Consider the following 27,419-nt stretch of genomic DNA (forward strand, 5'->3'; position numbering starts at 1 on the left):
AATGTTCAGTTCTTTCGGTATCTCTCTATCTGCAGCAATGAACGTCGTGCGTTGTTTGAATATATCGTGGTCGGTATTCCTCGTCTGCTAATAAATCGTCGGAAAGCTAGCATAAATATATCGTGTGTCATATCTGAAACTAGCTCTAAATGAACGGCACAAATAGTGGCACAAGTGAATAAGCACAGGTAAGTCTTTACACTTTGTCCATTACTCTATACAATTAATGGTCCAGCGAAATCGATTCCGGTGGTCTGAAACGGTGTAACACTTTGAACTCTGTCCTTAGGTAGCGGTAGCGATACTGGAATTCGGTATGGTTACCGATCACTTTACGACATTGAACGCATCGTTTTAGTATAAAATTCACACACTAGCGTATAGATGGTATCCAGTACGACTGGCGTATATGCGTAATTGTCTGTCAGGCTACTGCGTGTAGAATTTTAAGATGCGCGTCAATCACAATAAGCTATGTAAAGGCGTGTCGTTTCGGTAGTAAGATAGGATGATTCGTATTATAGTCCAATTCTGCATTGTGAATACGTCCCGCTCTCCTGATTATTCCATCTTCAATATCCAATACCTCGTCGCCTGTCGAATTTCGTCGCGCTTTATCGTATCTATTTCGTTTGTACGGTTTAAGTCTATATCGGTTTCTATTCATACATCGCTTCACGAATCTCAAAACATAGGTAGTTATACGCAAAAGTTTCTGAAGTGATGAAAATCGTGCTAAATCGATAATTCTCGATATCCCGGCATCTAAATCAGCTAAAGGCGTTTGCTGCTTATCGTGTTTGGTCATCATAATTGAAACATCGTGTTCTCTCTTTGATATTTAAAAAAGGTGATCCTTTATCCTTGAACAATTATCGTCCAATTTCTTTGCTAAATATTGATCTTAAGATCCTTTCACATGTTTTGGCACAACGACTTAAGAAAATATTACAAACATCATTAATGAAGATCAAACAGGTTATGTGAAAAATAGATTCATTGGATTCAATCACAGACAAATTGAAGATATAATTGGTTATGCAGAAACTTATAGAACTGAAGGTGCTATAGTATTTGTTGATTTTGCTAAAGCATTTGATTCCCTCGAATGGAATTTTATGCTAACGACTCTTACACATTTTGGATTTAATGAATCTTTTATCAGATGGGTTAAAATTTTATACACGGAAGTTCAAACTTGTGTAATGAATAATGGATGGATAATCTGGAACATTTACAAACTCAATATGCATAAGACAGGGTTGCCCTCTATCTGCCCTTTTATTTGTTTTGTCAGTTGAAATAATGGCACAGCGACTAGGGCAAACCACAGTATTAAAGGTTTTAGTACAAAACTGGATAGCGGTACACAAACTATCAAAATTTCTCAATTAGCCACGATGATACTACATTATTTTGTAATTCGAAAACCGATGCGGAATTAGCAATTAATGAAATGAAAATATTTGGATCATTTTCTGGGTTGATTTTGAATAGAAATAAAACAGAGGGACTTTGGATCGGAAAGCTGAAAACAACAAGAGACAAAATCGGAGGAATTAAATGGACAGATAAACCAATTAAAGCGCTTGGAATATATTATGGCCACTGTAAAAATGAGTGCGAAAAAGTAAACTGGGAAAGTAAAATTGATAAAATCAACAAGTTATTAATATCATGGAAGAAAAGGAATCTCACATTACTAGGTAGAATTCTGATAATCAAGGCATTATTAATACCTAAATCTACATTCATTGGAAGCTCATTAATCCCGGACAAGTACTTGAAAGAAATAGAAAACAAATGTTTCAAATTTATTTGGGATGATAAGTCAGATAAGGTTAAAAGAAATTTAATGATAAATTCGAAGATTGAAGGGGGTTAGGTATGATTGATATCAGAAGCTACTTTACTTCTTTAAAAGCATCATGGGTAAAAAGATTGGTCACAGGAGAAATCTATAACTGGAAGATAATACCAATAAAATATTTCAGCACTTTTTGGAGAAAGATGGTTGATATTTAAAACAAATAACTCAAACATTAAACTTAACAAGGGCTTTGAAACAATTCCAGAATTTTATAAACAAGTCTTTAAATCCTGGTGTTTAGCAGATGGGGAAAACAAAGCAACCAAGATCTTTTGCCGAAGTCAGAAAACAAACAATTTGGAATAACGAGAACATTAAGTTAAACAATAAAACTTTCGTTTATGAACACTGGATTAAAGAGGTATAATATACATAAATGACATTATTGATGATAACGGATTAATAAGGCAAAACATTATTTTAGATAAATTAATAAATTTAAGAAATTGGATTTCAGAAATTTATGCTTTCAAAAGAGCAATACCAAATCACTGGTTGAAAATGTTAACTACTGACAATTCAAAAAAGGCTAAAGTGAATGTAAATAAAAATAGTTTTTTCAATGAACTGTGGCATACAAAATATAAACAAGTTAACAAATAAAATGCTGTACAACTCCATTGTATCCAAAAAACAGGAAGGATCTATTGGTGTAATAATTAGTTAAAAATTTTGAACGCGGACAAAAATTTGCTTAACAAATACATATATGAATTTATTTTCTTTCCTCTACAGGAAAATAAGCTTAAAGTTTTTAGATGGAAACTGTTGCAGCAAATTGTTCCAACAAACCAAAATTTGTATAAATGGAAAATAACTAATAGCAACCTATGTAACTACTGTAGAAAATTGGAAGATTATGAACACTACTTTATGTCGTGTCCATTCCTTACAGAATTTTGGAAAAGAATATATGACATCCTTTCTGTTCATAAATTTAAAATTGAAATGAAAATTAAGCTAAAGCATTTGGTATTTGGATATGAAATTTTTGATAAAGGGTACTTCTGGTTTCATTATTTTCTAACTATAATTAGTTTTTCTATATACAAATCATATTATGTATCAGAGCAACGAAAAAATACAACTGACACATTTAAAATTTTTGTGAAGGAATTTAATCAAAGCATTAGAATAAACTCAGATAATGAAAAGTTAAAAGCCTTGAGAGCAATTTATAAACATGTATTGAAGGTATATGCATATTAATTTTTACGTTTTCTATGTGAATTATAGATTCGTACCTTATGGTTATAAATTCTTCATATATTTTGTTTAATGTTTTGCTTTTGCAGCTATTTGTTTCCTTGTACAACTAGTGGAGATGAACAGGAAGCATTAGAATATGCATGGAATCCTGAAAATCCTGAAACATTTTATTTTGTCCTAGTTCGGTGTTGTTTACTTTTTCATTAGCCGGCACTACCAGCCGTGATATTTTTAGATAAAATGCACTAATTGGTTAATAACTATTGTTGAAATATAAGGCGCCTCTTGATTGACTGAGCGGTTGTTATAAAAGTACTGGACAGTACCGGAAACAGTGAGTCTAGATTACGTCACCCAAAAAGTTCTGAAGTAATCAAGACGGCGACTTTTAAAATGTCTGAGGTGCTTTCAGAAAGAGCAAAAGTTAGTAGTTGAATAATTGATTAATATTGTTGTGTTATGAAATCTAGAGTCCTACATGGTTGATATATGTTTGCTGTGGGGCTAGATTTTACTATTTTATTTCTATTTGTTTTTGTGCAAAACTCCGGTGACAAATTCCGGGTGTAAATTCAAGGAGCAATTTATCGGTGCAAATCCCGGGAGAAAATCCTCAGTGCAAATTCAAGGTGCAATTTATATATATATATGTATTCACTGCATCATTAATTTGATCCTCTATCCTACATATTAACATCTAAATGAACTGTCCCGTACCACCATACATCGTGTACTAAGTTACAGCCCTAAGTTAATCCTACGAGGAGGAATGACCCGGCCAGCGAAAGCTATATTTTTATATAGCCTAGCTGGCCGAGTGGTCTAGGGCGGTGGACTTTGTGCAGGCGGTATTGCCATAGATGTCACAGCAGTACGAGTTCGAGTCCCGCGGAGGGAACGACCAAACATTTGCATCGCAAATTTGACAGTTCTAACATCGTTGGGAATTTTTCACACCTTTCTATACGTTTATATATCTTCCTTGTATCAATTTGATCCGATGGAGCAGTGTAGCAAATAGAGCACCAATAGCGTATTCCAGTAAGACATTTTCCAAGTGTGAAACAAACTATTGTATCACTCGAAAAGAGCTATTGGCTATTGTTAACAACAATAGTGACAGTGAAAGTATTGAAATTAGGAAGTCACAAAATGAGTTAGGAGATATGCACACTGATGCACTTACTATTAATAAGGGCATGCGCATGTTCTCATTTGACAACTCAATGAAAACACAGAACGACTCTGTAAACCAACGTGACCCGGTTAGCTCACTGAAAATCGTGAACTCGAATAGAGATAAATCGTTGACAATTCGTGAAACGTCGCAAGACGTTAACGTCGGTGATTTATCAAATAGAATCGAGTGTGGGCACGAAACTCGAGTGAGTGCTGTGAAAACACGAGGAATGGTGAAGAAAGAATAGACGGAGAGTAAGAATGACTGTAAAAATTCTGAAAATAAGTGGTTGAGCAATAGAGTAGAAATAATACAAAAACAAGAGAATGACAAAATTTTAAAACTTGTCCGTAATTGAGTAGAGAATTCAGTTAAACCGTTATGGAAGGACCCGGTTTGAAAGCTATATTTTTATCTGGCCGAGTGGTCTAGGGCGCTGGACTTTGTGCAGGCGGTATTGCCATAGATGTCACAGCAGTACGAGTTCGAGTCCCGCGGAGGGAACGACCAAAAATTTGCATCGCAAATTTGACAGTTCTAACATCGTTGGGAATTTTTCACACCTTTCTATACGTTTATATATCTTCCCTGTATCAATTTGATCCGATGGAGCAGTGTAGCAAATAGAATTGTCACATTCTGAGACGTTGTATATATATATATATATATATATATATATATATATATATATATATATATATATATATATATATATGTAAATCGCTAGACCTAATGCCCTATTGAGAAACTATATCCCGATCTTGATGTAACACAGCCTCCTCCGGTGATTTGGCTCAAGCACCCGAGGAGCGGCATTACATTTTTGGTGGCAGCGGTGGGATTAGCTCGTTTTTAGAGTCTGTTTGTTGTTATAACATTAATATTTGATTTGCTCGTCCAATTCGAAAAAGTTATTATTGTGGGGTAGGGCCATTAGTTTCTAATGAAACAAATCACAATAACAGTCACTCAGTTACAAATGATAACTCAAATGGCAGGTTAGAAATTAATTGCAAAATAAAACCACAAATTTATGATGGTAGTGATGATCTGGATGAGTATTTAACTCAATTCAATTTATTGGCAGAATTGAATGGGTGGAATCCTAGATCAAAAGCGCTATTATTAGCATGTAGTTTGTCAGGAGGAGCAAGGGCTATTTTAAATGAAATGACGGAGAACGAGAGACACAATTATGAAAGTTTAGTATCCGTCCTTAAAAACAGATTTTGTTCTGTAAATAGAGCCGAAGCATTCAGAGCTGAACTGCAATCTAGAGTAAGATTCAGTAATGAAACTTCGAGCCTACCCTGGGACATCCGCTTCAGTACGGGATACTTTAGCGTTAGACTATTTTATAGACGCTATCCCAGAAACAGAAATTAGGCTCCACTTAAGAGAAGTAGGACCTAAAACCATAAATAAGGCTGAAAATATCGCGGTACGCCTCGAAGCACTCAGACTAGCTGATCGCCAAAAGGGCCGATCCGTTAGAATTGCAGACACAATGACTCATGGTGGTATAAGTCAAATTGATAGTGGGTTAAATCATGACCTTAATGAGTTGAAAGAGGGACTTAAAACTCTTAAAAATGAAATGAGTAACATTAAAAGAACCCAACATGGGAAGCGGAATGCAAATATTAGACCTTTCCATCAGAATCGTGGGGCCCAAAATAGAGATTTCAAGCGAAATCAAAACTCTGGGAATTTTCGTAGGCATTTGAATGACGACAGAAAAAATGTAAACCAGGCGGAAAACGGACCAATGTCGAGGGCACGAGTCAACTTCGGACATCAGGATTAAGGCCCAACACTATCCTTTCGAACGTATCCGGGGGCAAGGAAAATGGATGTTTTGTTCTGTTAAATGTTAATTCATTATCTGTTTCTACACTTGTAGATTCCGGAACTTGTGTTTCTATTTTGAGATACGATATCTTTTAATCTATTCCGGTCGACAGAAGACCCCAGGTTACGCCTGTCCGAATGAATCTTTTAACTGCGACTGGAGAAGTTTCAGAATTTATTGGTAGTGTACCCTTAGAAATAAGATTAGGTGGTCGGTTATGTAAACACGAGTTTTTACTCGCTAAAATTAAAGATGCTGCAATTTTAGGTACAGATTTTCTTAAAAAAATTATTGTCGATTTACTTTTTGCAAAAGGGTGTTTGAGAGTCGGGAATGAGTTTATTCCCATCTTTACCACACAAGGCGACGAATCGTGTTGTCGCGTGTCAATAGCAGAAAATGTTGAAATTCCACCATCAAGCGAAATGATAATAAAAGGTAGAGCTTTTGGTCCATTGAAATACGGATCTGTTGGAATTGTTGAAATGAAACAAGACTTTGTCGATAATTCTGGTTTACTGGTTGCACGTGCCGTAGTGAAAGACACGGCAAATGATTTTCCTTTGCGTGTCGCAAACTTTAGTGACAAACCAGTGAAAGTACATAAGAACACAGTAGCAGGTATTTTTGAACCAGTAGAGGTTGAGCAAATAGTGCCTAATGAAAGTTCACAAAATCGCGTACGTTGTGTAAAAACGATTGAGAAAAAGTTACCAGAACATTTAGTAAATGTTTTAAAGAAAGCCTCTGAAAAACTAGATAAAGAACAGACCGAAAAATTGAACGATTTTTTACGTTCTTATCAAGACGTATTATCTAAGTCATTGTCAGATATTGGTTATACGGAGCTCGTTAAACACGAAATAAATACAGGGGACAGAAAAAAAACCCATAAAACAAAGACCGTACAGGCTACCCTTGACAAAACGCGAGGCGGCGATGAAGGAAATCGACGATATGGCCTCTTGGGGTATTATTAAGCCTTCTAACTCTGCTTGGTGCTCACCGGTTGTCAAGTAGATAATAAAATAAGATTTTGCTGCGACTTTAGAAAACTAAACGCAGTATCTCAAAATGATTGTCGCCCGTACAGGTTCGGGTGTTAAAAGAATAGGCCTGCAGCAGCGCTAAGCTTGTCGTAAAAGGCGACTAAATTGTGCTCAGAACCCTAGCCGGGGCTAGGGCGCTCTGCACACAGAGCAACGGGGATGTGTGCCCTGGGTGGTGGAATGGGGTACCTCTGGCATGTTACATGCTGGGGTTGTCATGCTATAATACGGAAAACCTGACCGCAAACCATAGTGGTGCACCGTGTTGGGAAAGATGCCACGTTCCTCGCACGTTAAAGAACCCTACTGTGGTATTCTCCCGGAGTAGGAACCGTAGGGCTCCGTCACAGGAGGCTAAATTGCCCGACCCAACCCATCTCTCCCTATTTTCAGTGGCAATCAAAATTTGTCGACCCCATTGTCCTTGTGTCCCATCCCTTTTTCATTTCATCATCATTTCATGTTCATTGTATCATCAATTTCATGTTCATCGTCTGAATATAGCTGAAGTATTGCTGCTGGGACGTTAAACTCCAACAAACAAACAAACAAACAAAATGATTGTCAACCTTTACCCCGAAAAGACGACACATTGGAAGCTTTAAACGGAAATAAATGGTTTTCAACCCTCGATATGCGTTCTGGGTACTGGCAATGTGGCCTTGAAGAGAACGATCGAAAGAAAACCGCCTTTGTAATCTCCGGAAGCGGTCTATGGCAGTTCCGAGTACTATGTTTCGATTTAAGTGGAGCACCCGCCACTTTCGAGAGGCTAGTTGAAAAGATCTTTTCAGGTGTAACCTAGAAGATATGTGTGGTGTATTAGGACGATATCATCGTGTTTTTATTCAGACGATTTTGACCAACATCTGAAAAACTTAAGTGAAGTTTGTGATCGTTTTGTTTTAACACAAACTGAAGTAACTTTTTTAGGCCATAAAGTAACGAAAGACGGTATTAGTACCGATAACTCAAAAATCGACACGGTCCGAGATTGGCCGGTCCCCAGAAACGTCAAAGAAACCCGTAGTTTTGTAGGTTTTTGTTCTTATTATCGACGTTTCGTTAAAGACTTTGCTTCGATTACAAAACACCTACACAAATTGAAAGAGAAAGGCACAAAGTTTGCTTGGACTGATGCATGTCAACAAGCTTTCAATACTATGAAAGAACTATTAATAGCCGCACGAGTTCTAGGTCACCCTAAAAATGAAGGGGATTTCATACTAGATTGTGATGCAAGTTTCGTTGGGATGGGGGCAGTCCTTTGTCAAATGCAAAATAAAGTTGAGAAACCAATAGCGTATTCCAGTAAGACATTTTCCAAGTGTGAAACAAACTATTGTATCACTCGAAAAGAGCTATTGGCTATTGTTAACAACAATAGTGACAGTGAAAGTATTGAAATTAGAAAGTCACAAAATGAGTTAGGAGATATGCACACTGATGCACTTACTATTAATAAGGGCGTGCGCATGTTCTCATTTGACAACTCAATGAAAACACAGAACGACTCTGTAAACCAACGTGACCCGGTTAGCTCACTGAAAATCGTGAACTCGAATAGAGATAAATCGTTGACAATTCGTGAAACGTCGCAAGACGTTAACGTCGGTGATTTATCAAATAGAATCGAGTGTGGGCACGAAAATCGAGTGAGTGCTGTGAAAACACGAGGAATGGTGAAGAAAGAATAGACGGAGAGTAAGAATGACTGTAAAAATTCTGAAAATAAGTGGTTAAGCAATAGAGTAGAAATAATGCAAAAACAAGAGAATGACAAAATTTTAAAACTTGTCCGTAATTGAGTAGAGAATTCAGTTAAACCGTTTTGGTCTGATGTCTCAAAGTACTGTCAAGAAGTAAAATACTACTGGAATCGTTTGGATTCTTTTGAAATAAAAGAAGGGCTTCTGTATAAAAAGTTTGAAATGAACAGGGGATGAAATTTCCTGGTTGTTAGTAAGAGTTTGAACGTTTCTAATTTGCAACATTTACATGATAGTGCAATGGGTGGTGGTCATCTAGGTCTTAAAAAGACCCTTAGTAAAGTACGAGAGCGATACTTTTGGTTTGGGATAAGAAAGTTTGTGGAGCAATGGTGTCGCAAATGTACGTTTGCGCGAGTCGCAAATCTACTGGCAGTAAACGAAGAGCACCAATGTGTCAATATCAAGTTGGGGCACGTTTGGAGCGTGTAGCTATAGATATTCTTGGTCCTCTACCTACTTCGGAAAGTGGAAACAAATATTTGTTAGTCATTGGTGACTATTTCACCAAATTTGTACATGCAGTTCCCATTGAAAACCAAGAGGCTGTTACGGTATCTTCAGCCTTTGTTAACAATTTTGTTTCTTTATTCGGTGTCCCTATGCAAGTGCATACGGACCAAGGGGCTAATTTCGAGTCACAATTGTTTCAGGAAAACTGCAAGCCCCTTGGTATAGATAAAACTCCATGATGAGACCCTAATCTGATGGAATGGTAGAGCGCTATATGCGAACAATTTTAAGTATGCTAGCATCATTTGTATCAAACCACCAGAGGGATTGGGACCAAGTGGTTCCCCTCGTCATGATGGCCTGTCGGTCGTCGTTGCATGAGAGCACTGGGGTTACCCCATGTAAAATGATGTTCGGTCAAGATGTCCATTTGCCAGTTGATCTTTTATACGGCAAACCTGAATTGACAAATGTGACCCCAACAAGTAATATTATCAGTTTTGTTGAAAAGCTTGAACAGAAAATAAAAGAGATTCATGAGTTTGCGCGAGAAAAGTTAAAAGTGTCAAGTGACACAATGAAAAAGATGTATGACCACAGAATTAAACATGATAGTTTTAATATTGGTGATCCTGTTTGGTACTACCAATACAAACGGAAAGTTGGTCAAAACCCCAAACTGCAAACGGTCTTTTGTAGTTATCAGTAAACTGAATGATGTGCTATATCGCATACAATTAACCTCGAGGATATTATGGAGCGGCACAACCCTTTCGGGTGGAAATGTCCCTCTTGTAAGAAATTGTTTCCACGGAAGCAGTCATTGCACGGTTGTAAGGTTACAGAAACTGAAATGATCTGCTTTGACAATGCAACAGGAATCAGAGGGAAGGAGGCTGAAATACAAATGGAGAGATACAGAAAAGAGGAAGTGATAACAAAAATGAAACACCTGATGAATAGGGGCAAGAGATACCAATAAAACCGCGAAGAAATTATGCTCCATCTGAGAGAAGTACCAAAACCTGTATTACTGTTATAGGCAATACAATTATGTTCCAAAAAGAAAAAGAGGATGCCAGGAAGCTAATAGAAATCCGTAGAAGAGCAAGATATGTAATAGTGTATAATGAATCCCAAACCAAAAAAAGGAAACTCAAGGAAAGAGATGAAAATTTAATGAAAATCAAAGCAGTTCTTAAGGACCTCCCATCAGAGATAGGCCAAGATTTAAGCGTCACACTGGAAACGGAGAAAGAAGAGAGCACAGAAATTGAACTGCATGCTTCCAATGGAGAAATTGTAGAACTCAGTTCTTCGAATCAAATTAAGAAAAATAAATGTTTGAAATCTTCTTCAGCCTCCTCCTCATCTTCCTTCTCCTCTTCATCTGGCTCCTGCACAGAAGAAGCAAACACAGTAGTTATTGGACCAGCAAGTATACCTGAAAGAAATACCCTGACTTCACCCATGCCGAAGAGGTAGACACTTACTTGCAGTACCTGCAATAATGTCAGCAGAGTATGGTGGCTCGGACCCATCTTCAATCTTTGCTCTGATGCTAAATCCAAACAGTGCATTCCGCCCATCAAACAACATTTACAGTTTCGACCGTGATCCTGCCCATTTCAAAATCATTCTCAACTATTTAAGAAATAATTGCTATGTAGAAAAAAGATACCTACCAAGAGAACACCATTGTCTCCATGAATTGGCACAGGAGGCAAAATTTTATAAGCTATTTGGTTTGAAAGCAATAGTGGAAGAAAGACTGAATGATATGTGTGCCTGCAAATTGAGTGCAATGTGAGAGAGAGTGTGTATTAATCGGTTGTTGTTATTAAGTGTTTCATATTTATTTTAAAATATTGGTGCTAAAAGAAAAATCAAAGTACTGAAGCACTGATGTTGTTGTGATGAAAAATAATACTAGTGGTGTTAAAGTTGTGAAAGTCCCTTAATTGAATTCTTTCTATTCCTTCCAATTTGAGGGCCAAATCCTGTAGGAAGGGGGCAGTGTAATGCAGACTACCAACCCCCTTTTGTGTTGATTTTGCATAGTTTGTAGATATATTTGACAGAAAGACATTTTGTGTTTATTAACATTTAAATATTGTTTGTTGTTCACAACTACGGCTAACGCTAATCTTTGTTGTTTAAGTGAAGTGACTTGTTATTCGATAGTTTTAGATTCGACGAAATTCGTCGGTTCTAAGTTTTTAAAGAAGTTTAGCAAACGCAAAACCAGTCCACCTACTGATTTTAAACTGTATGGAAACTTTATGTTACTCCCGTTGTGTGTAATCGAGTTAAAAAGTAATTCCAGTCCATTGTCTCCAATAAAAAGCATGGACACATTTTATTTTGTCCTAGTTCGGTCTTGTTTACTTTTTCATTAGCTGGCACTACCAGCCGTGATATTTTTAGATAAAATGCACTAATTGGTTAATAACTATTGTCGAAATATAAGGCGCCTCTTGATTGACTGAGCGGTTGTTATAAAAGTACTGGACAGTACCAGAAACAGTGAATCTAGATTACGTCACCCAAAAAGTTCTGAAGTAATCGAGGCGGCGACTTTTAAAATGTCTTAGGTGCTTTCAGAAAGAGCAAAAGTTAGTAGTTGAATAATTGATTAATGCTGTTGTGTTATGAAATCTAGAGTTCTAGATGGTTGATATATGTTTGCTGTGGGGCTAGATTTTACTATTTTATTTCTATTTTTGTTTTGGTTCAAAACTCCGGTGACAAATTCCGGATGTAAATTCAAGGAGCAATTTATCGGTGAAAATCCCGGGAGCAAATCTTTGGTGCAAATCCTAGGTACAAAATAATGTTGAATAGTAATAGTGTTCATGATCCGTAACTAGCGCAGTATAAATATAATTATTTAAATAGCGATGTATGTCATTGTCCACGTAGACTCATGTCAGGGAAATCGTCATAATAAGTAGTCCGATAAAGCTGTAAGTGTCCGTGTGTAGTTTGTATAGTTTAATATATATACAGGGATTGTGGTGTTCAATATCTAAAGTTGATAAAGTGTTGTAAGATGTTCGGTCGAAGTTTGAAGTAATGTTAGACCTGTCCAAGTACCCAAAGAGCCGAGCTGTTCCGGTCATTTTCTCAACATTATTTGTAATTAATAAAATATTCATATTTCATTTAACTCTTCTCTTGCAATAGTTCCATCACTTTTATCCTTTAGCGCATTTTGGTTGGCGAAGTTTGTAACTCGCTAGACCTAATGCCCTATTGAGAAACCATATTATCCCGATCTTGGTGTAACGCAGCCTCCTCCGGTGATTTGACTCTAGCACCCGAGGGGCGGCATTACAATATTATTGTTAAATAAGATTGAAACATCGGGTTTCACGATCGGAGTCTACTTCGGCCAAACGGTCTTCTGTAATCCATGTCGGTCCATTCCACCACAATGTCGACTGTTCCAGTTGCTCAGCTGATATTCCGCGAGTTTGAAGGTCGGCTGGATTTTAATTGGTTGGAACGTAATTCCATTGACAGTCCAATTTGTGTATTTCGTTGATACGATTCTGTACGAATTTGCAGTGGTTTCTTCGATGCAATCCGATAAAGAACTATCTGACTGTCACTCCACATTACACTACGCTTTACGTCGAAGTTGTCCTTTAACTGTGTTGCTATGCGTGTTCCTACTGTTACGGCCATCAACTTTAATTTCGGAAGTGTTATCTGTTTGACTGGTGGTACGCGATTTTTTGCGATAACTAAATACCTCTACTTAGGTATGCTGTTGCTCCATACGCTTGTTCACAGGCTTCTACGAATACATGGAGTGTTGTATCCCGGCTATCGTTGTCCGTGAAGAAGTGGCGGTTTAATTTTGTTTTGTTCCTGACATTCTTGATATCGCTTCTAATTTCTTTCCACATTTGCGATATGTTCCGAGGTAAATTTTCGTCCCACTCATAGCCTTCCTTCCACAGCTTCTCCATAAGTATCTTGGCCCTCACGGTCACCGGTCCTAATAATCCAAGCGAATCAAAAATCGACGAAGATTGTCTCAGTATTTCTCGTTTTGTCGCTTCTACGTTTCCATGTTGAGTCTCCTGTTTCGCAAACGTAAGTATACCAGAGCTCGCATCCCATAGCATGCGAAGTATTTTCGTCACGGTATCCTTGTCAACTACATTTTTCTGAGTTGACATGTTCATAATTTGTTAACTGTTTGATTTCCAGCTCCTTAAATTAAATTCTGCCAGATTTAATAGTTCTCTCGATTCCTTGAAAAATTGTACTCCAAATTACTTGTTATCGATGATCGTCAAGACGTTGTCGACATATACATCCCGTATTAGTATGTCTGATGTTTCGCTAGAATTTAGTATCAAATGTTTGAGTAGGGTGGCATATAGGATAAATGGTGAGGATGTAGCTCCAAATAGTACTACTTAAAATCTATGAACATCAATTTCGCTGCTTGAGTTATCTGGGTCACTTATCCAAAAAAATCCTGTTGCATCTCGATCCTGATCCTACCTGGAGAAACGCTTTTTCAATATCAGTAGCTAGAGCATATTTTCCTAAGCAGAATATTATCAGCATATCTTTGAGTTTGTTGAGCTGTGGTGATGATGATGATAAACAATCATTGAGACTAGGTGATTCTGCATTTGCTCGGCAGCTACAACTATACACTACACGGACCGGGGTAGACGACAAATCCTTCTTGACTGGGTGGTGAGGTATGTAACGCACGATGCGATTGCTCTCCTTGTTTACGCTACGTTCTGATTCTGGTATTTTCTCTATGAAGCCCCGTTGTTCCTGTTCTTTGGTGATGTTGTCGTATATTGTCAGCGTTTTGGGGTCGTTTGATAGACGTGAAATTACGTTATGTGTCCTCCTTTTGGTGATGGTTTCGTTGCTAGGTAACTCAGGATGGTCATGTTTCCATGGGAACTTCGCTATATACTTGTCGTTTTCTAACATAATATGTGATTCTTGATATGTTTTCATCTCATCTTGCGCGGTTTTAACTTTCATATCAGCATCTTTCTCTGAGCCGGTAGACTCGATTTCCCAAAATTTGTGGATTTGATATTCTTCGTCTTTGTGGTAGGTCAATATGTTCATAATTGACGATATTTTCATCTGGGTTGGAGAGCTTGTATAAGTAGGTCCCGATAAAAGATAACTTAAGATCTGACTGCTGTCGGTCCTGATCCTCTGATAATTTGGTTCTCGACAATGTCCTAAAAGTAGTTTGCTCCTACTAAAATTGCGACTTCAAATTCTCCATTTTCAAACCATTAAGGTACGATAAATTCTTACGTATGTCTGGATCGGGTCGGCGATCTTGGGAACTATTAATACATCTATTGGTATCAGCTCAATACTTAGAGATTTCATGTAAACGGTGGTGACTTGCAAATATCTTACTTTCTTGTTTGACTCTCCAAAACCGGAAATAGTAACTGATTCTGTTTTTTGTGGTTTCAAGTTCAAATTATTTGCCATCTCTTGGGTTATGAAACTTCGTTGAGCTCCTTCATCAAATAAGATGTTTGCTGTATCAAACTGCTTACCGTCGGACGATACTTGTGTTATTGAGGTCTTCAAAAGTACATGTGACCTTGTTGCCATTGACGTGGTTGAGTGCATATTAGCTATTGTAGTTGTGCATGTGGTATCAGCTGTTACAAAAACCAGCCTTCTGTTGTTGTTCCAAAGTTTTTCTCCTCGGAGTCCCCTTTTATGCATATACTGGTGTGATGGTTCCCGAGACAGTTGAAACATAGCTGCTTCTCTTTTACAGTCTATTTTTGTTGTTCTATAGCTTTGACTTTGGTGAATTCTGTTGGGACGTGGATATCGTTACAAAATACACATGGCTTTTTGTTGATACCTTGGTTAGGTTTTGTGAAGTTTCTCTTTGTATTGGCTATAAAGTGAACGTAGGTGTGAACCCTGTGGTTTGCACTGCATTGTAGGAATTAGCTGATTTACTGGCTTGTTTGAACGCGATTTCTTTCTCGTAGTAGCGGGAAAGACTATTGGTCAGTTCCATGTGCTCTGATTAAATTCTCTTTGATCATTTCTGGGATTTTGTTCATAATTATCGGTACTAAAAGACTTCCGTAACATTCTGATGTCTGACCCATACTTTCTAGACCTCTAATGCAATTTTCCATACAATCGTAGAAGTTCTTCAGTTCCGTAATATCAGATGTAGGGCTTGGTAAACTGATAAGTTTTTGCATATAGGTTTCAATGATTTTATGCGGCTGACCAAATCTGCGTTTGAGGACTTGTAAGGCTTGAGCGTAATTCGTGTTAGTAATTTGTAATCCGACGATACATTGACTAGCTTCTCCGTAGAGTTTTGATTTGAGGTAAATGAATTTTATGGACATCATTCAATGCTAAGACGTTGCGTACGTTGTTGGTGTCACATTCGACTGAACCGGGGCTGGTTATGAAAACCGAAATATTGCTATTAGAATGTGGAGTTATCAAAGGCAATATAGATATTAAAATGTTCGAAAATGGTTCTTGTTTTAGGATTATAATTATAAATCTTTGAAAGATGCCGTTAATTGTGGAGGGAAAGTATTATTCGATCAGAAGAACGTCCATTTTCAAATGTGGACGGGTAACATCAAGAAATGCTTGCTTCCATTTCACCAATACATCCAAGTTGTTTCTTGGCGTATTTCGATAACACAAACTTTTTTGGAAAGAGCGGCTTGTGCTGCAGACGATGTCATATTTTTCATGACGTAATGATAAAATCAAAGCGTATTATAATAACACAAATTCCCCCCTTTGACGTGGACATTGTAAAAATGGAAAGAAACCGATTTGAAGACAAAATGTTAGACATTTGTTTAGAGTTATGCGAACAGCTTTTTTAATCGGGACTTTCATTAACTATATTGACATTTTATTACATAACCCCGATAAAATTATATGTAAAATTGTTCAATCCATCTTTTTGTTAAACGCCTTTTTGTCCGTATTTCAATTATGTCACAAATCTTAATTTTTTCAACGTTGGCCATTGGCTACATTATTGCTCACGGTTGTAAAATATAACAACGAATATTATTTTTACCAAAGTATATTCACGATTAAAGGACTGTATAAATATTCAGAATATCATGTTTATTCTAAAAAATAATGAGTTTTATTGTCTAATAGTAGATAAATACGCACGTATGTTGTAATGTCACGTTGTCTTTTTCCCGACGTTTTCTACACGTTGCGTGCTACCCAGTCTTTATCAAAAAAATTTTTTTCGTTAGCTTTGAGTGAACTAATAACAATGAAATTTTGAATTTTACATGTAGATATGCTGCAGATAGTATATCCTAAATATAACGGTACTTGGTTGAACATGTATCTAAACGCAGCAATTTGTCTGTGTTTAACCAAAATGTCACAACATCTAAAATTTGTATATTTTTTTTTTAAATACGACTTTAGCGAATCTGATAAAATAATGAAAGAAATGTTGAAAAGAAAACAGGAACAAGAAAGTCCCCCTTGCGCGCACTCCTGTCTGTTCATATGCAATGATGTCCTGGTGAAATTGGGATCAGCGTGCCTGCATCAAAGTTTTTTGAAATGTACAGACACGCGCTTGCACATTCGCTAGTGAAAAATTGTAAAATCAACGAAATTTGTTGATCGTCTAATTACCTCTTGACAATTATTTTAGCTATAAGATATATTAAGCTGTACAAATATTGCAAAAATATTTTTTTGTAATTTTTTTTTCAAATCGGACCAAAAACAAAACAAAACAATGATTTATTCTGGCGTGGCCTTGTTGACCCCTTATAACTCCAAACCGTAAGAGATATTCGAAATCTGATTGAAAAATGCAAGCAGGATTATTAATGAGGAATCCAATGAAGAATCCAATGAAATGCAAAATTTCGAAATCGGACAAAAAAAAGTTATGAAAATGTTTTTAGGCTTTGCTCAACTTTGACCCCCTATAACTTAAAAACGGTCCAAAACACATAAAATCTGCTGTACATTTGCTAGGCCAAACTAAATAAAGAACAGATTAAAAATAGAATATTTGAAATCGAAGAAAATAACCAATCTTTATGGGTTTTAATAAAATACGTATTTTTACCCTTTTTGGCCCCTTTTTCAAAATCGACAGGGGCAACAAAAATTAAATAGGAATCTTCTTCCTTGTTTGTAAAATCATATCAGCATTTCAGAACAATTCGTCAACCACAACTAAAGTTATCGCACGGAAACGAAGTGTCCCCAGACCACGACGACGACTGCGCCATAACATTATACGACCGCACGTTTTTTTTCGTCGTATAATAAAAACGGGAGATTTCACTCTCAAATTTTCTCAAAGAGGGAGATTTGCCAAGGTTTTATTATCTCGAAATGTTTAGCAACAGACCTTATAAAATTCCGAAACGAGTACATTTATTCGGAAATATCAACATACATCTACATTAGAGATATAAAATCAAATAGGAAAGATTCACTTTATACGCATTTACAATATGATTTCCGGGGGAGGGGGGCTGCTACTGACTTTTTTGCTTGTAGATTTGTTGGCTTTCTGTTTTAGTGAGGGTGTTTTACTTTTTTTCGCATCACGAAATTTGTTTTCATAATCCCTTACATTTTTCTCATAGGATAAAATGTCCTTCAAATCATTTTTGAATGGTTGGTGCGGAAATATTTACCATATCAGGATGTAATCTGATCATTTCAATTGACCAAAACGTACGAAAAATTAATATCGATTCGGATAATTAAATAATAAAACATGTCGTTTGTGTTATTTAAAAAAAAAATAATCAAGCACACTTCTTTTTACATATAACAATTATAGAAAGATGTACGTCGCAATACCAAAAAGACGTCAAATTTTGCCGATTTCGACATGACCAAAAATGAGACCAACAACGTACGCTACGTCATAGTTTCGAGAAGTATCTAGATGCTTGTGAGATGTATTTTCCGAACGATCAAATACATCAAGAACTGATGGAGAACAAATAGCCGAAATGACCTCAACTAACCAGTAGAGCGAAAATAATCTAAGCACAGAGTTTTGTGTATAAGGGAGTTACTCCTTTTAATATTTCATTATTTATGATATGTTTGTTTAAAATTACATTATTTGATTCAAAGTACTTATCTAGATGTAATTAGTACAATCTGAGAGATGTCAATAAAATTATAATGCCTTTTGCACAGGACTTATAAGAACACTTTCAGTTTTTCGACCAGATTTTTCAAATGTTTGATTTTGCAGCAAATATGAAATTTTACCTTTTAGGACCACTTTACAAAAGTCTTTTCCCTACCAATGTTTGTCAGAACATAACTGTTTAGGCAAAAGAATTTCTAAACAGAATATAGACAACACAGGGTACAACCCTTCTAAACTAATGTAAAAACTCAATAGCAGATAATTTGATTATAAAAAACAGACCATTGCCACCCTCGGTTGAGGTAGACATTCAGAACGGGAATCCCTTGAAATGTTGCTACAAGACAAATCCATTCCTCAAAAGAATTGTTATTCAGACTAATACAGCCAATAACAATCCAACCCGTGTCTAGACAACACGACTTGTAAAGACATAAGAATGTGTTTTTATTTAAAGATCTTGATTAGAATAACTTTCCATTTACATAGCGTATATTCTCATGACCTCTTTGCATATCATTATAGCGTGAAACGTCCTCTTCTATAACTAAATGTATCAGAAATAATACATCTGAAATAAATTTTGGTAATTGTGATAGAAGTTTACACTATCATTTTAAAATTATAGTGCATGCATAGCATAGCTTCACTAAGAGTAAATAAACAGTGAATTAGAAAAAAGCTATAAATCAAAATGGAGCACATTATTTCATTCTGGTTATCAAAAAAGCAATACCTGATCAATTAGTTCTTCCCCGGTCTTTCAAGTCAAGATGTCTGAAACATAGACACTGGAATATAGTTCGCATTGTCCAAAAACTTCTAAAAAGTTCAAATTGGGGATCCTGAATAACCCTATGTTATATCTATATGTATGTTCAAATAAGGGACCATGTGCACCCCAATGTTATATCTATATGTCTTTTCTTATAGTGGACCATGGGTAACCCAATGTTATATCTATAGGTGTTTTCATATGAAGGGCCATGGGTAACCCAATGTTACATCTATGTGTTTGTTACTATGTGGGACAATTGGTAACCCAATATAATATCTTATGTATGTTCCTATAGAGGACCATGGGAAACCCAGGATTATATCTATATGTTCCTACAGAGGACCAAGGGTAACCCAATATTATATCTATACGTATGTTTATACAGGGGACCATAGGTAACCCAATGTTAAATCTATATGCATGTTTCTACAGACGACCATGGGTAACCCAATGTTATATCTATAGGTATGTTCCTACAGGGGACCATTGGTAACCCAAAGTTATATATATATATGTATGTTCATATAAGGGACCATGGGTAACCCAGTGTTAAATCTATATGTTTGTTCCTATAGGGGACCATGGGTAATCCTACTTATTAATATTTGTGTGTTCATATAGGGGACCACGGGTAACCCAGTGTTATATCTATATGTATGTTCCTATAGGGGACCATGGGTAACCCTACTTATTAATATTTGTGTGTTCCTATAGGGGACCACTGGTAACCCAGTGTTATATCTATATGTATGTTCCTATAGGGGAGCACGGGTAACCCAGTGTTATATCTATATGTATGTTCCTATAGGGGACCATGGGTAACCCAATGTTATATTTTTTTTCTTATAGAGGACCATGTGTAAACCAATGTTACACCTTATGTATGTTCCTATAGAGGACCATTGGTAACCCATATTATATCTATTTGTATGTTCCTATATGCGGCCATGGGTAACCCAATGTTATATCTGTATGTTTGTTCCTATGGGGGAGGGGGGACCATTGGTAACCCTATTGCTCCTACAATGGGTAACCCAATGTTATATCTATTCTATATTTATATGTTCCTACAGATAGAATAAACACTGTCCTTTATAAGCTGTTTATAGCTATATCATCTACTGAGAAGCTCTGAAGAATTAAATGAAGTTTCTCACTTGTATAAAAAAAGGATTCACATAATAATTATATCTATGAATCGGGGTTTCAATCTTATATTTTACATTAATTCAGCAGTAAAATATTGTAAATCCTTTATTTATATATGTGTGTTAGTGTGCGTGCGTGTATGTACTTATTTAGTGATAACTTTTCGGCAAAAAAACTCCTTTTATTTTCTTTGCAAGAAGACCACGTTTTTGTAAAGTAAAAGTATAGATATAAATAACCTCCAATATGTGTAAATTAGTACGCAATCATCTGGCACTATTTACGGGGGATCTCTGATCACCGTGAGCGACAGAAATATCCTCGTGCGGCTGATTTTCAAAATACCTTATTTGGCACGAACTTTTGGAACTAAAATTGTGAGAGAATGAATTGAAAAGGGTCTTATTATTTTTACCCGTTTTCCACTTACTCCATGCATGCTTTCATCCTGTGTATTGTCTAAGTGCCTGATATTTTATAAAATATAGTATTTGGCTGTTAGTTTTAAAAAGGCACCCCTGATTTGTACTAAAACTCGGTAATATATTTTTTTTCAGTATGTTGCATTGGCTACTGGATTTTATAACAATAATCACTAAATTACTTATAAATGACTTGAACCTCCACACACCAAGGATTTCAAAAATATGCACTTTTATGACAAAACGCTAGAAATTTCTGTTCGGATTGCCTCAAAACAGCTTTATTTCAACGAAATGGGACCAAATTTTCAGAAATGACCTACCTTAACCCATAGCACGCAAAAAGATTTCACAAGCCGCTATACTTATAATGATATTTATTCGAAAGAGATATAATAAGCTATTAAAATATCACCCCGTGCAGGTCCGGGTGTTAAAAGAATAGGCCTGCAGCAGCGCTAAGCTTGTCGTAAAAGGCGACTAAATAGTGCTCAGAACCCTAGCCGGGGGTTAGGGCGCTCTGCCCACAGAGCAACGGAGATGTGTGCCCCGGGTGGTGGAATGGGGTACCCCTGGCGTGTTACATGCTGGGGTTGTCAGGCTATGATACGGAAAACCTGACCGCACACCATAGTGGTACGCCGTGTTGGGAAAGATGCCACGTTCCTCGCACGTTAAAGAACCCTACTGTGGTATTCTCCCGGAGTAGGAACCATAGGGCTCCGCCACAGGAGGCTAAATTGCCCGACCCTACCCACCTCTCCCTATTTCCAGTGGCAATCACAATTTGTCGACCCCATTGTCCTTGTGTCCCATCCCTTTTTCATTTCATCATCATTTCATGTTCATTTTATCATCAATTTCATGTTCATCGTCTGAATATAGCTGAAATATTGCTGCTCGGACGTTGAACCCCAACAAACAAACTATTAAAATACCTAAGAAGTTGAATTTCATATCCATTGTCCTTAAATAAGTACAGTTAAAAAAAAAACACAAACAGAAGTAAAAACGTTCGTACTTTAAAGATAAACAACCTAATTATTTGAATTCGGCCTACGTTTATTTTTATGACAAATCCTATGAGAGAGTTTACTCATTACTTCCATTTATCCAAACTAATAGCACTATGCATGAAATGACACCTTCTGCGTTCCAAAGCTCGAAAAATAGGGGCAGTTTCTTCTTCTTTCTACATGATGTAGCTAACAATGTTGTGTTTGGTTAATTTGTCTGTTTATGTTAGCAGTTATAAATTAAAGGTAATAATCTACATTGACAAGGTTCATTTTATATTTTATTTCGTGTTAGCGAGAGGGGATGAATCTTGCATAGTACTATTCTCTCAGAATCTCGTTTTTGATCTTGAACTTTATGAATTAAGCTTATTATTCGGGACTTTGAAAGGAATCCTCCAAAGAATTCGTAAAACCTCTATAAATAAATAAATTACCTTCGTGCCAATAACCTATTTTTCCTAATTTGTGAATACTTGGCGCTAGTGCATGTGAGAAGATTAATTTTCATAATCATATGTTAAAGCTGACAGATTGTTCCGTGCATTCGATGTCAACTTTGAGTGAAATCGTTGTGCAATATTTGCAATTTTATCAATAATAAATACATTTACATAACTTATCGTTGAAATTATCTGTTTGTATAAAAAAATGTAGTTTAGAATTTATCTTTTATGTTTTTTTTTCTGTTTTGCTTTTTTATTTCTTTTACAAGTTTTTCTATTTTTTCCTTGTACGAAATACATGAATAGCAGGTTGATTTAAGGAGATTGCACTAAAGGTAAAAACAAAGAGAAGTAAATAAAATGTGAATATTTGATCAATAAATAACGACGGGTACAAATAAGAACAAAACTTGCAAGGAATTATTTTGGTTGTTTTAATATGTAGTCTACCCTGTGAAGCAGCCCACACATCATCACGTTCAGAACTGTGTCGTCAATGACATTATTGCAGAACGATCGACTTGTTGAATGTGTAGACAACAATTGCTAAGCCTATACACAGGCTCTTGGCAAAATACGGGGGTATGAAAAGCCTATTTATAGGCTCATTGGCATAGTAAGGGTTAATGTGTTCTTGGCACGAGTGATCATATTTTCGTTATTCACGATAACCAACTGAATATCTTATTTATTATATAGATTTCCTCCGTTTTTCGTTGCTATTTTCAACAAAAATTTTTAATTTTGTGTACGACGGATTGATATTCGTGTTGTGACGTTTTGTGATGTTATGGCGGGAGAAAGTTCAAAAGTGAAATTACAGAATTTATTTCACAGTGTAAATTATCGATTTTTTTTACACAGGGCACATTCGGTAAATCACCGCTATCAATATAATAAGCTAATTTCTTCAATCTACGTTGTCAGAACTTGGAATACCGAGCAGCAATTTAAACACAAAACAAATAAAAAAGAAACAAACAAAAACGAACTAAAACAATTGAAATAAAAATTGAGAAATTCGAATCAAACAGAATAAATAATCTAACTCAATTTAAATGTTATGTTGTATAGAAATATGGACCACGTTCTGCATACCGTATGAAAGTAAAGATAATGGAAACGAAGAAACGACCAAATTCATTGACATGTATTTGATCGTTCATTGTACAGATAACCATAATATGCGATAGACTGACCCCTTTGTTCTATTTCGGCCAGGTGACCTAAAATGGAAGTATTGAAAAATTGTTGCATCCATAAAAGGGTATAAATGTGTTTTAAATCACTAGATTGGTATATTTTGAAAATTGAAATTGATCATTTAAAGTACGCTTCTATGCCAAAAAAGTGACTTATCACTCGCGCACATTTGAAAACATTGACCCTTTCAAATATTCTTATCTCACATTATATCTTGAACAAGTGTTATAACCCCTTTATGACAACTTTGACATGTCCGTGTCACTCACAACTATAACTTTCCTCGTACTTTTCCCTGGAATACTGAGCATCGATGATCTTGATGACGTTCGGAAGGATATTTCATTACTAAAATCAAAATTCGAAGATTCAAAGCACAAGATAAAACAACTGGAAGGCCGACTCGAGCTTGCTGAACGATGTAACATTGAACTCCAGAAAAGATTTGCTTCGTGTCAAAGTGCATCTGAACGGGGTATGATTTAGTATACATTGTGTTATAAAAAAGGCATTAAGTGTCGACATTGTAAAATTTAGAAAATAGACAGTGAAAGAGTAATCAAGGGAACCAAGGTTATAGCGGTAATCAAAAGAATGTAATCCAGGGACAAAGACCAGACATGGAAAACAGACACACACAACAAAGAACATAAAGTAACTAAAATCATACATACAAAGTAACAAAAGTAAATGAGCAACTCGGACTCCACTAAAAACTGGGAGCATGGACCAGGTGCACCGGTAGGGTAAGCGTCCTCTGCTTTTCTAGAAACACCCGCCGAGTTGCTCATAAAAAGTCAAGTCCGGGGTAGACAAACGAGGAAAGGAAAACTATGACCCGTTGAATAAATCAGTTTTCATGGTGTTGATGGATACACCATAACGATCCACGAGTTCATGATGACGACCATAAAACTTCTGTAGTGATGACTTCAATCTTGTAGCAACATAACTCTGTTCCAGAAGCCTATTTGTTAGAGTTCTAGCGCGATACAAAAAGTCTGCGTAGTTTCGACAAGCTTTGGCATAACGTATGGGTTGTGATATGAACACTCCATACGCAGGAGCCGAAGGGATGTTGCCACAGATGAAAGGAAATTTGACAATTCTGAATGAAAAATCATCACGTTTGTCGTAAAGTTTGGTCAATAGTTTTCCTTTACCATCGATTTCTAAGTGTAGGTCAAGATATGAGGCTGACTTCACAGTGTCTGTAGTATCCTTTATCTCAAGTTCTTTTGGGTAGATGCGATGTATCAAATCGCCGAAATTAGGATTGTTTAAAGATAACACGTCATCTATATAGTGGAAACTGAGATTGAAGGTTGAAACAAAGAATACGCAGCAACAAAACAAAGTTCACCTGATTATATTCTGATGGTATTACCAAATGTTAAAAAGTCTCTTTTATCAAATTTGTTCAACTACTCATGGCTGTGGAAAATTGTATTTAAGTTAGTGTATTTTGTTATTAATTATTAACCATGGTTTGTTTTCAATATTTCAGACAGAAGACTTGAGTTTTCGCCAACCGAGATTGCCTTCAGTACACGACTGTCCAGAACACTTTCCGGTTTAAAACCGCATAGCACTGTTGTATTTAATGAAGTAAGAGACTGTCTAAAATAAGAAAAGAATATGAAAGAACGACAAAAATCAGAGAGAGAGAGAGAGAGAGAGAGAGAGAGAGAGAGAGAGAGAGAGAGAGAGAGAGAGAGAGAGATAGCTTTGAAGACTCTACTGTGTATTCTTGAGAGACATAAATCAAAAGAAGAGTGATAAAGATTTCATTTTACTTTAACTTTATCTATACTCGGCGTCACATAAATAACATACTGTTAAAATTTGAATAAAAATATTTTCTACGACTTTATTGACACCAACCGTCGTTTAAATTGTCTTAAATGACTTGCTCATTCGTTTAGCCAAACAGCTTCTCAAAAACAAGTCGCTTATTAGCTTAAATCATGCGTAACAAATCCGTACGGGAAAATCCCATACTAATATCCGCCATGTTGGTTTTTACGGGACGATTTGTTTACAAACGAAGTTCGTAAGTTCCCGTCGAACCCCGGTGACAATCGTCTGCTTGATCAACTTCTCGGTATTGTACGTTGTTCGCGTAAAATAAATCCGAGATATCCGAAATAACGCCGAAGTGCATTCTGGGTTCTTCGGTTTTTGGACAAACCATTGAAACGTAAACAAAATCTCCTAGCAACCCGATCACTGTAAACATGGCCGACTTTTTACAATGTAAATATTGGCACCTAGAATTAAAATCTGACCGGAATTTAACGATTCAATGTTTAGGGAGAAGCCGTTTGGCTAAACGAATGAGCAAGTCATTTAAGACAATTTAAACGACGGTAGGTGTCAATAAACTACTTAAAAGTCATTGTATTTTAGTAATATATACATTTTTTTTTATATCAACAACTATATATGTGGTAATGTGGCATAAGCTCCCAGGTGACCGTCTATGATTAGTTAGACAATCAGTAGATTGTAGGCGTTATCACGGTCTAAATAATCATAGACAGTTACATGAACTTGTAACATTTTTGTACGACTTGCTTATCTATATTATGGGGAAATAAATTCATCTTTGTATTGAACTATATTTCATCGAAGTTTTTTTGGAAATCATTTAGTTGTTGTTACTAAGTTAAATCTAAATTTGTCTTGGCCTCCAGGTCAAATGTACACACTGGCCGGTGGTGTGATTGAACTATCTAGGTCATATTGTGTAAAAGTGCACACTTAGCGTGCGTCGTTTCATTGATAGAGCTATTTTAGTCTCAACGTCATTCTTGCAACTATTGTTATCAATGGTGGATGGATTTTCCTTTTATGGTGATTTGCATATTGTTCATTCAAATATTTTCATCAATGAAGGATGGATGCATATTGCTGCTTCGGTTATTTTGACGAATGGTTTTATCCAATCACGAGTGATCAACACAACGCAAAATCGTACAATGTTAATATGCTTAAGAACTAAAAAGGACTCAAAAGCTTTTTGCTGCTTTTGAATTGGCGTATATTAAAATCTAAGCGTCTCACTTTTAAGTAACAATAATGCATTTCTCCTATATATGTTTTTTTGTATCTTCAGGTCATAACAGATACGTCATCATCTTATGGGAACACTACTGGTGTTTTTACTGTTCCAGTCACCGGTGTGTATGTTTTTGCCTGGTCAACTGCGGTAAAACAATATGAGATGACAGAACTGATAGTTGATGGTGCCGCTAACGGATATGCAAGAGCAGATACAGCAAATGATGGCGACCCAGATTACGGCAGTGCATCTCAAATAGTCGTTCTGAAGGTGCATTATTTTCTTCTTTACACACTAAACGTATAACCAAATTACGTTAGCCCCCATCATGATATACCATTAGTTTTGGTAAATTTCTACGTGGTATTACGTTAGGTTATTATTTTATTTGCAAAATAACTCCTATTAGTACAAAACAATTTATACAGAACTTATAATTACAGAATAATACAAAATGAAATAAAATATTAATTTAAAATATATGTTTTAGCATTTAGATATTTCATTTGCTTAACTGTTTCGGAAGGAAAATGAACTTACATTTTAAGGTTTCTAGTTTAATCAAAGTTTACCAGAATTTCTGTTGGACTATATCTAGCTGATCATAATTCCATTTCCATAACATTTTTTTCTTTGCTTCTTACAGGTGAATAAGAACCAGCACGTTTGGATTCAGGCACGTTCTGGAAGTGGCTACATCGATGGTTATAATGATAATACATTCTCGGGGTGGATTTTATATCCACTTGAATAAACAAGATTAAAAGACATTATG

The 27,419-nt window shown here is 36.2% G+C and overlaps 4 protein-coding genes and 1 pseudogene across 4 annotated transcripts; all 5 read left to right on the forward strand.

Annotated features, from left to right (window-relative positions):
• The first annotated feature begins 1,677 nt into the window (after positions 1-1,677).
• On the forward strand, positions 1,678-6,066 carry LOC148626341 (uncharacterized; annotated as a pseudogene).
• Positions 6,067-6,248: 182 nt separating this feature from the next.
• On the forward strand, positions 6,249-7,091 carry LOC148626342 (uncharacterized). The gene has a single exon (XM_088571099.1). The coding sequence runs from the start codon at positions 6,249-6,251 to the stop codon at positions 7,089-7,091; it is 843 nt and encodes a 280-aa protein (XP_088427225.1).
• A 2,583-nt stretch (positions 7,092-9,674) lies between these two features.
• Positions 9,675-10,091, forward strand: LOC148626343 (uncharacterized). The gene has a single exon (XM_088571100.1). It carries the CDS (start codon positions 9,675-9,677, stop codon positions 10,089-10,091), a length of 417 nt encoding a protein of 138 aa, XP_088427226.1.
• A 45-nt stretch (positions 10,092-10,136) lies between these two features.
• On the forward strand, positions 10,137-11,192 carry LOC148626344 (uncharacterized). The gene is given in 3 exon segments (XM_088571102.1): positions 10,137-10,329; positions 10,332-10,820; positions 10,903-11,192. Coding segments are annotated over 3 exon segments (972 nt in total).
• Positions 11,193-23,776: 12,584 nt separating this feature from the next.
• On the forward strand, positions 23,777-27,414 carry LOC148626345 (complement C1q-like protein 2). The gene is made up of 4 exons (XM_088570243.1): positions 23,777-24,055; positions 25,088-25,188; positions 26,699-26,914; positions 27,291-27,414. Exons 1-4 carry the CDS (start codon positions 23,833-23,835, stop codon positions 27,396-27,398), a joined length of 648 nt encoding a protein of 215 aa, XP_088426369.1. The 5' UTR covers positions 23,777-23,832; the 3' UTR covers positions 27,399-27,414.
• The last annotated feature ends 5 nt before the right edge of the window (positions 27,415-27,419 follow it).

This window comes from Perna viridis, chromosome 2, assembly GCF_037379345.1.
Source record: "Perna viridis isolate PV_CMFRI_1.1 ecotype Kerala chromosome 2, ASM3737934v1, whole genome shotgun sequence".
Taxonomy (NCBI): Eukaryota; Metazoa; Mollusca; class Bivalvia; order Mytilida; family Mytilidae; genus Perna; species Perna viridis.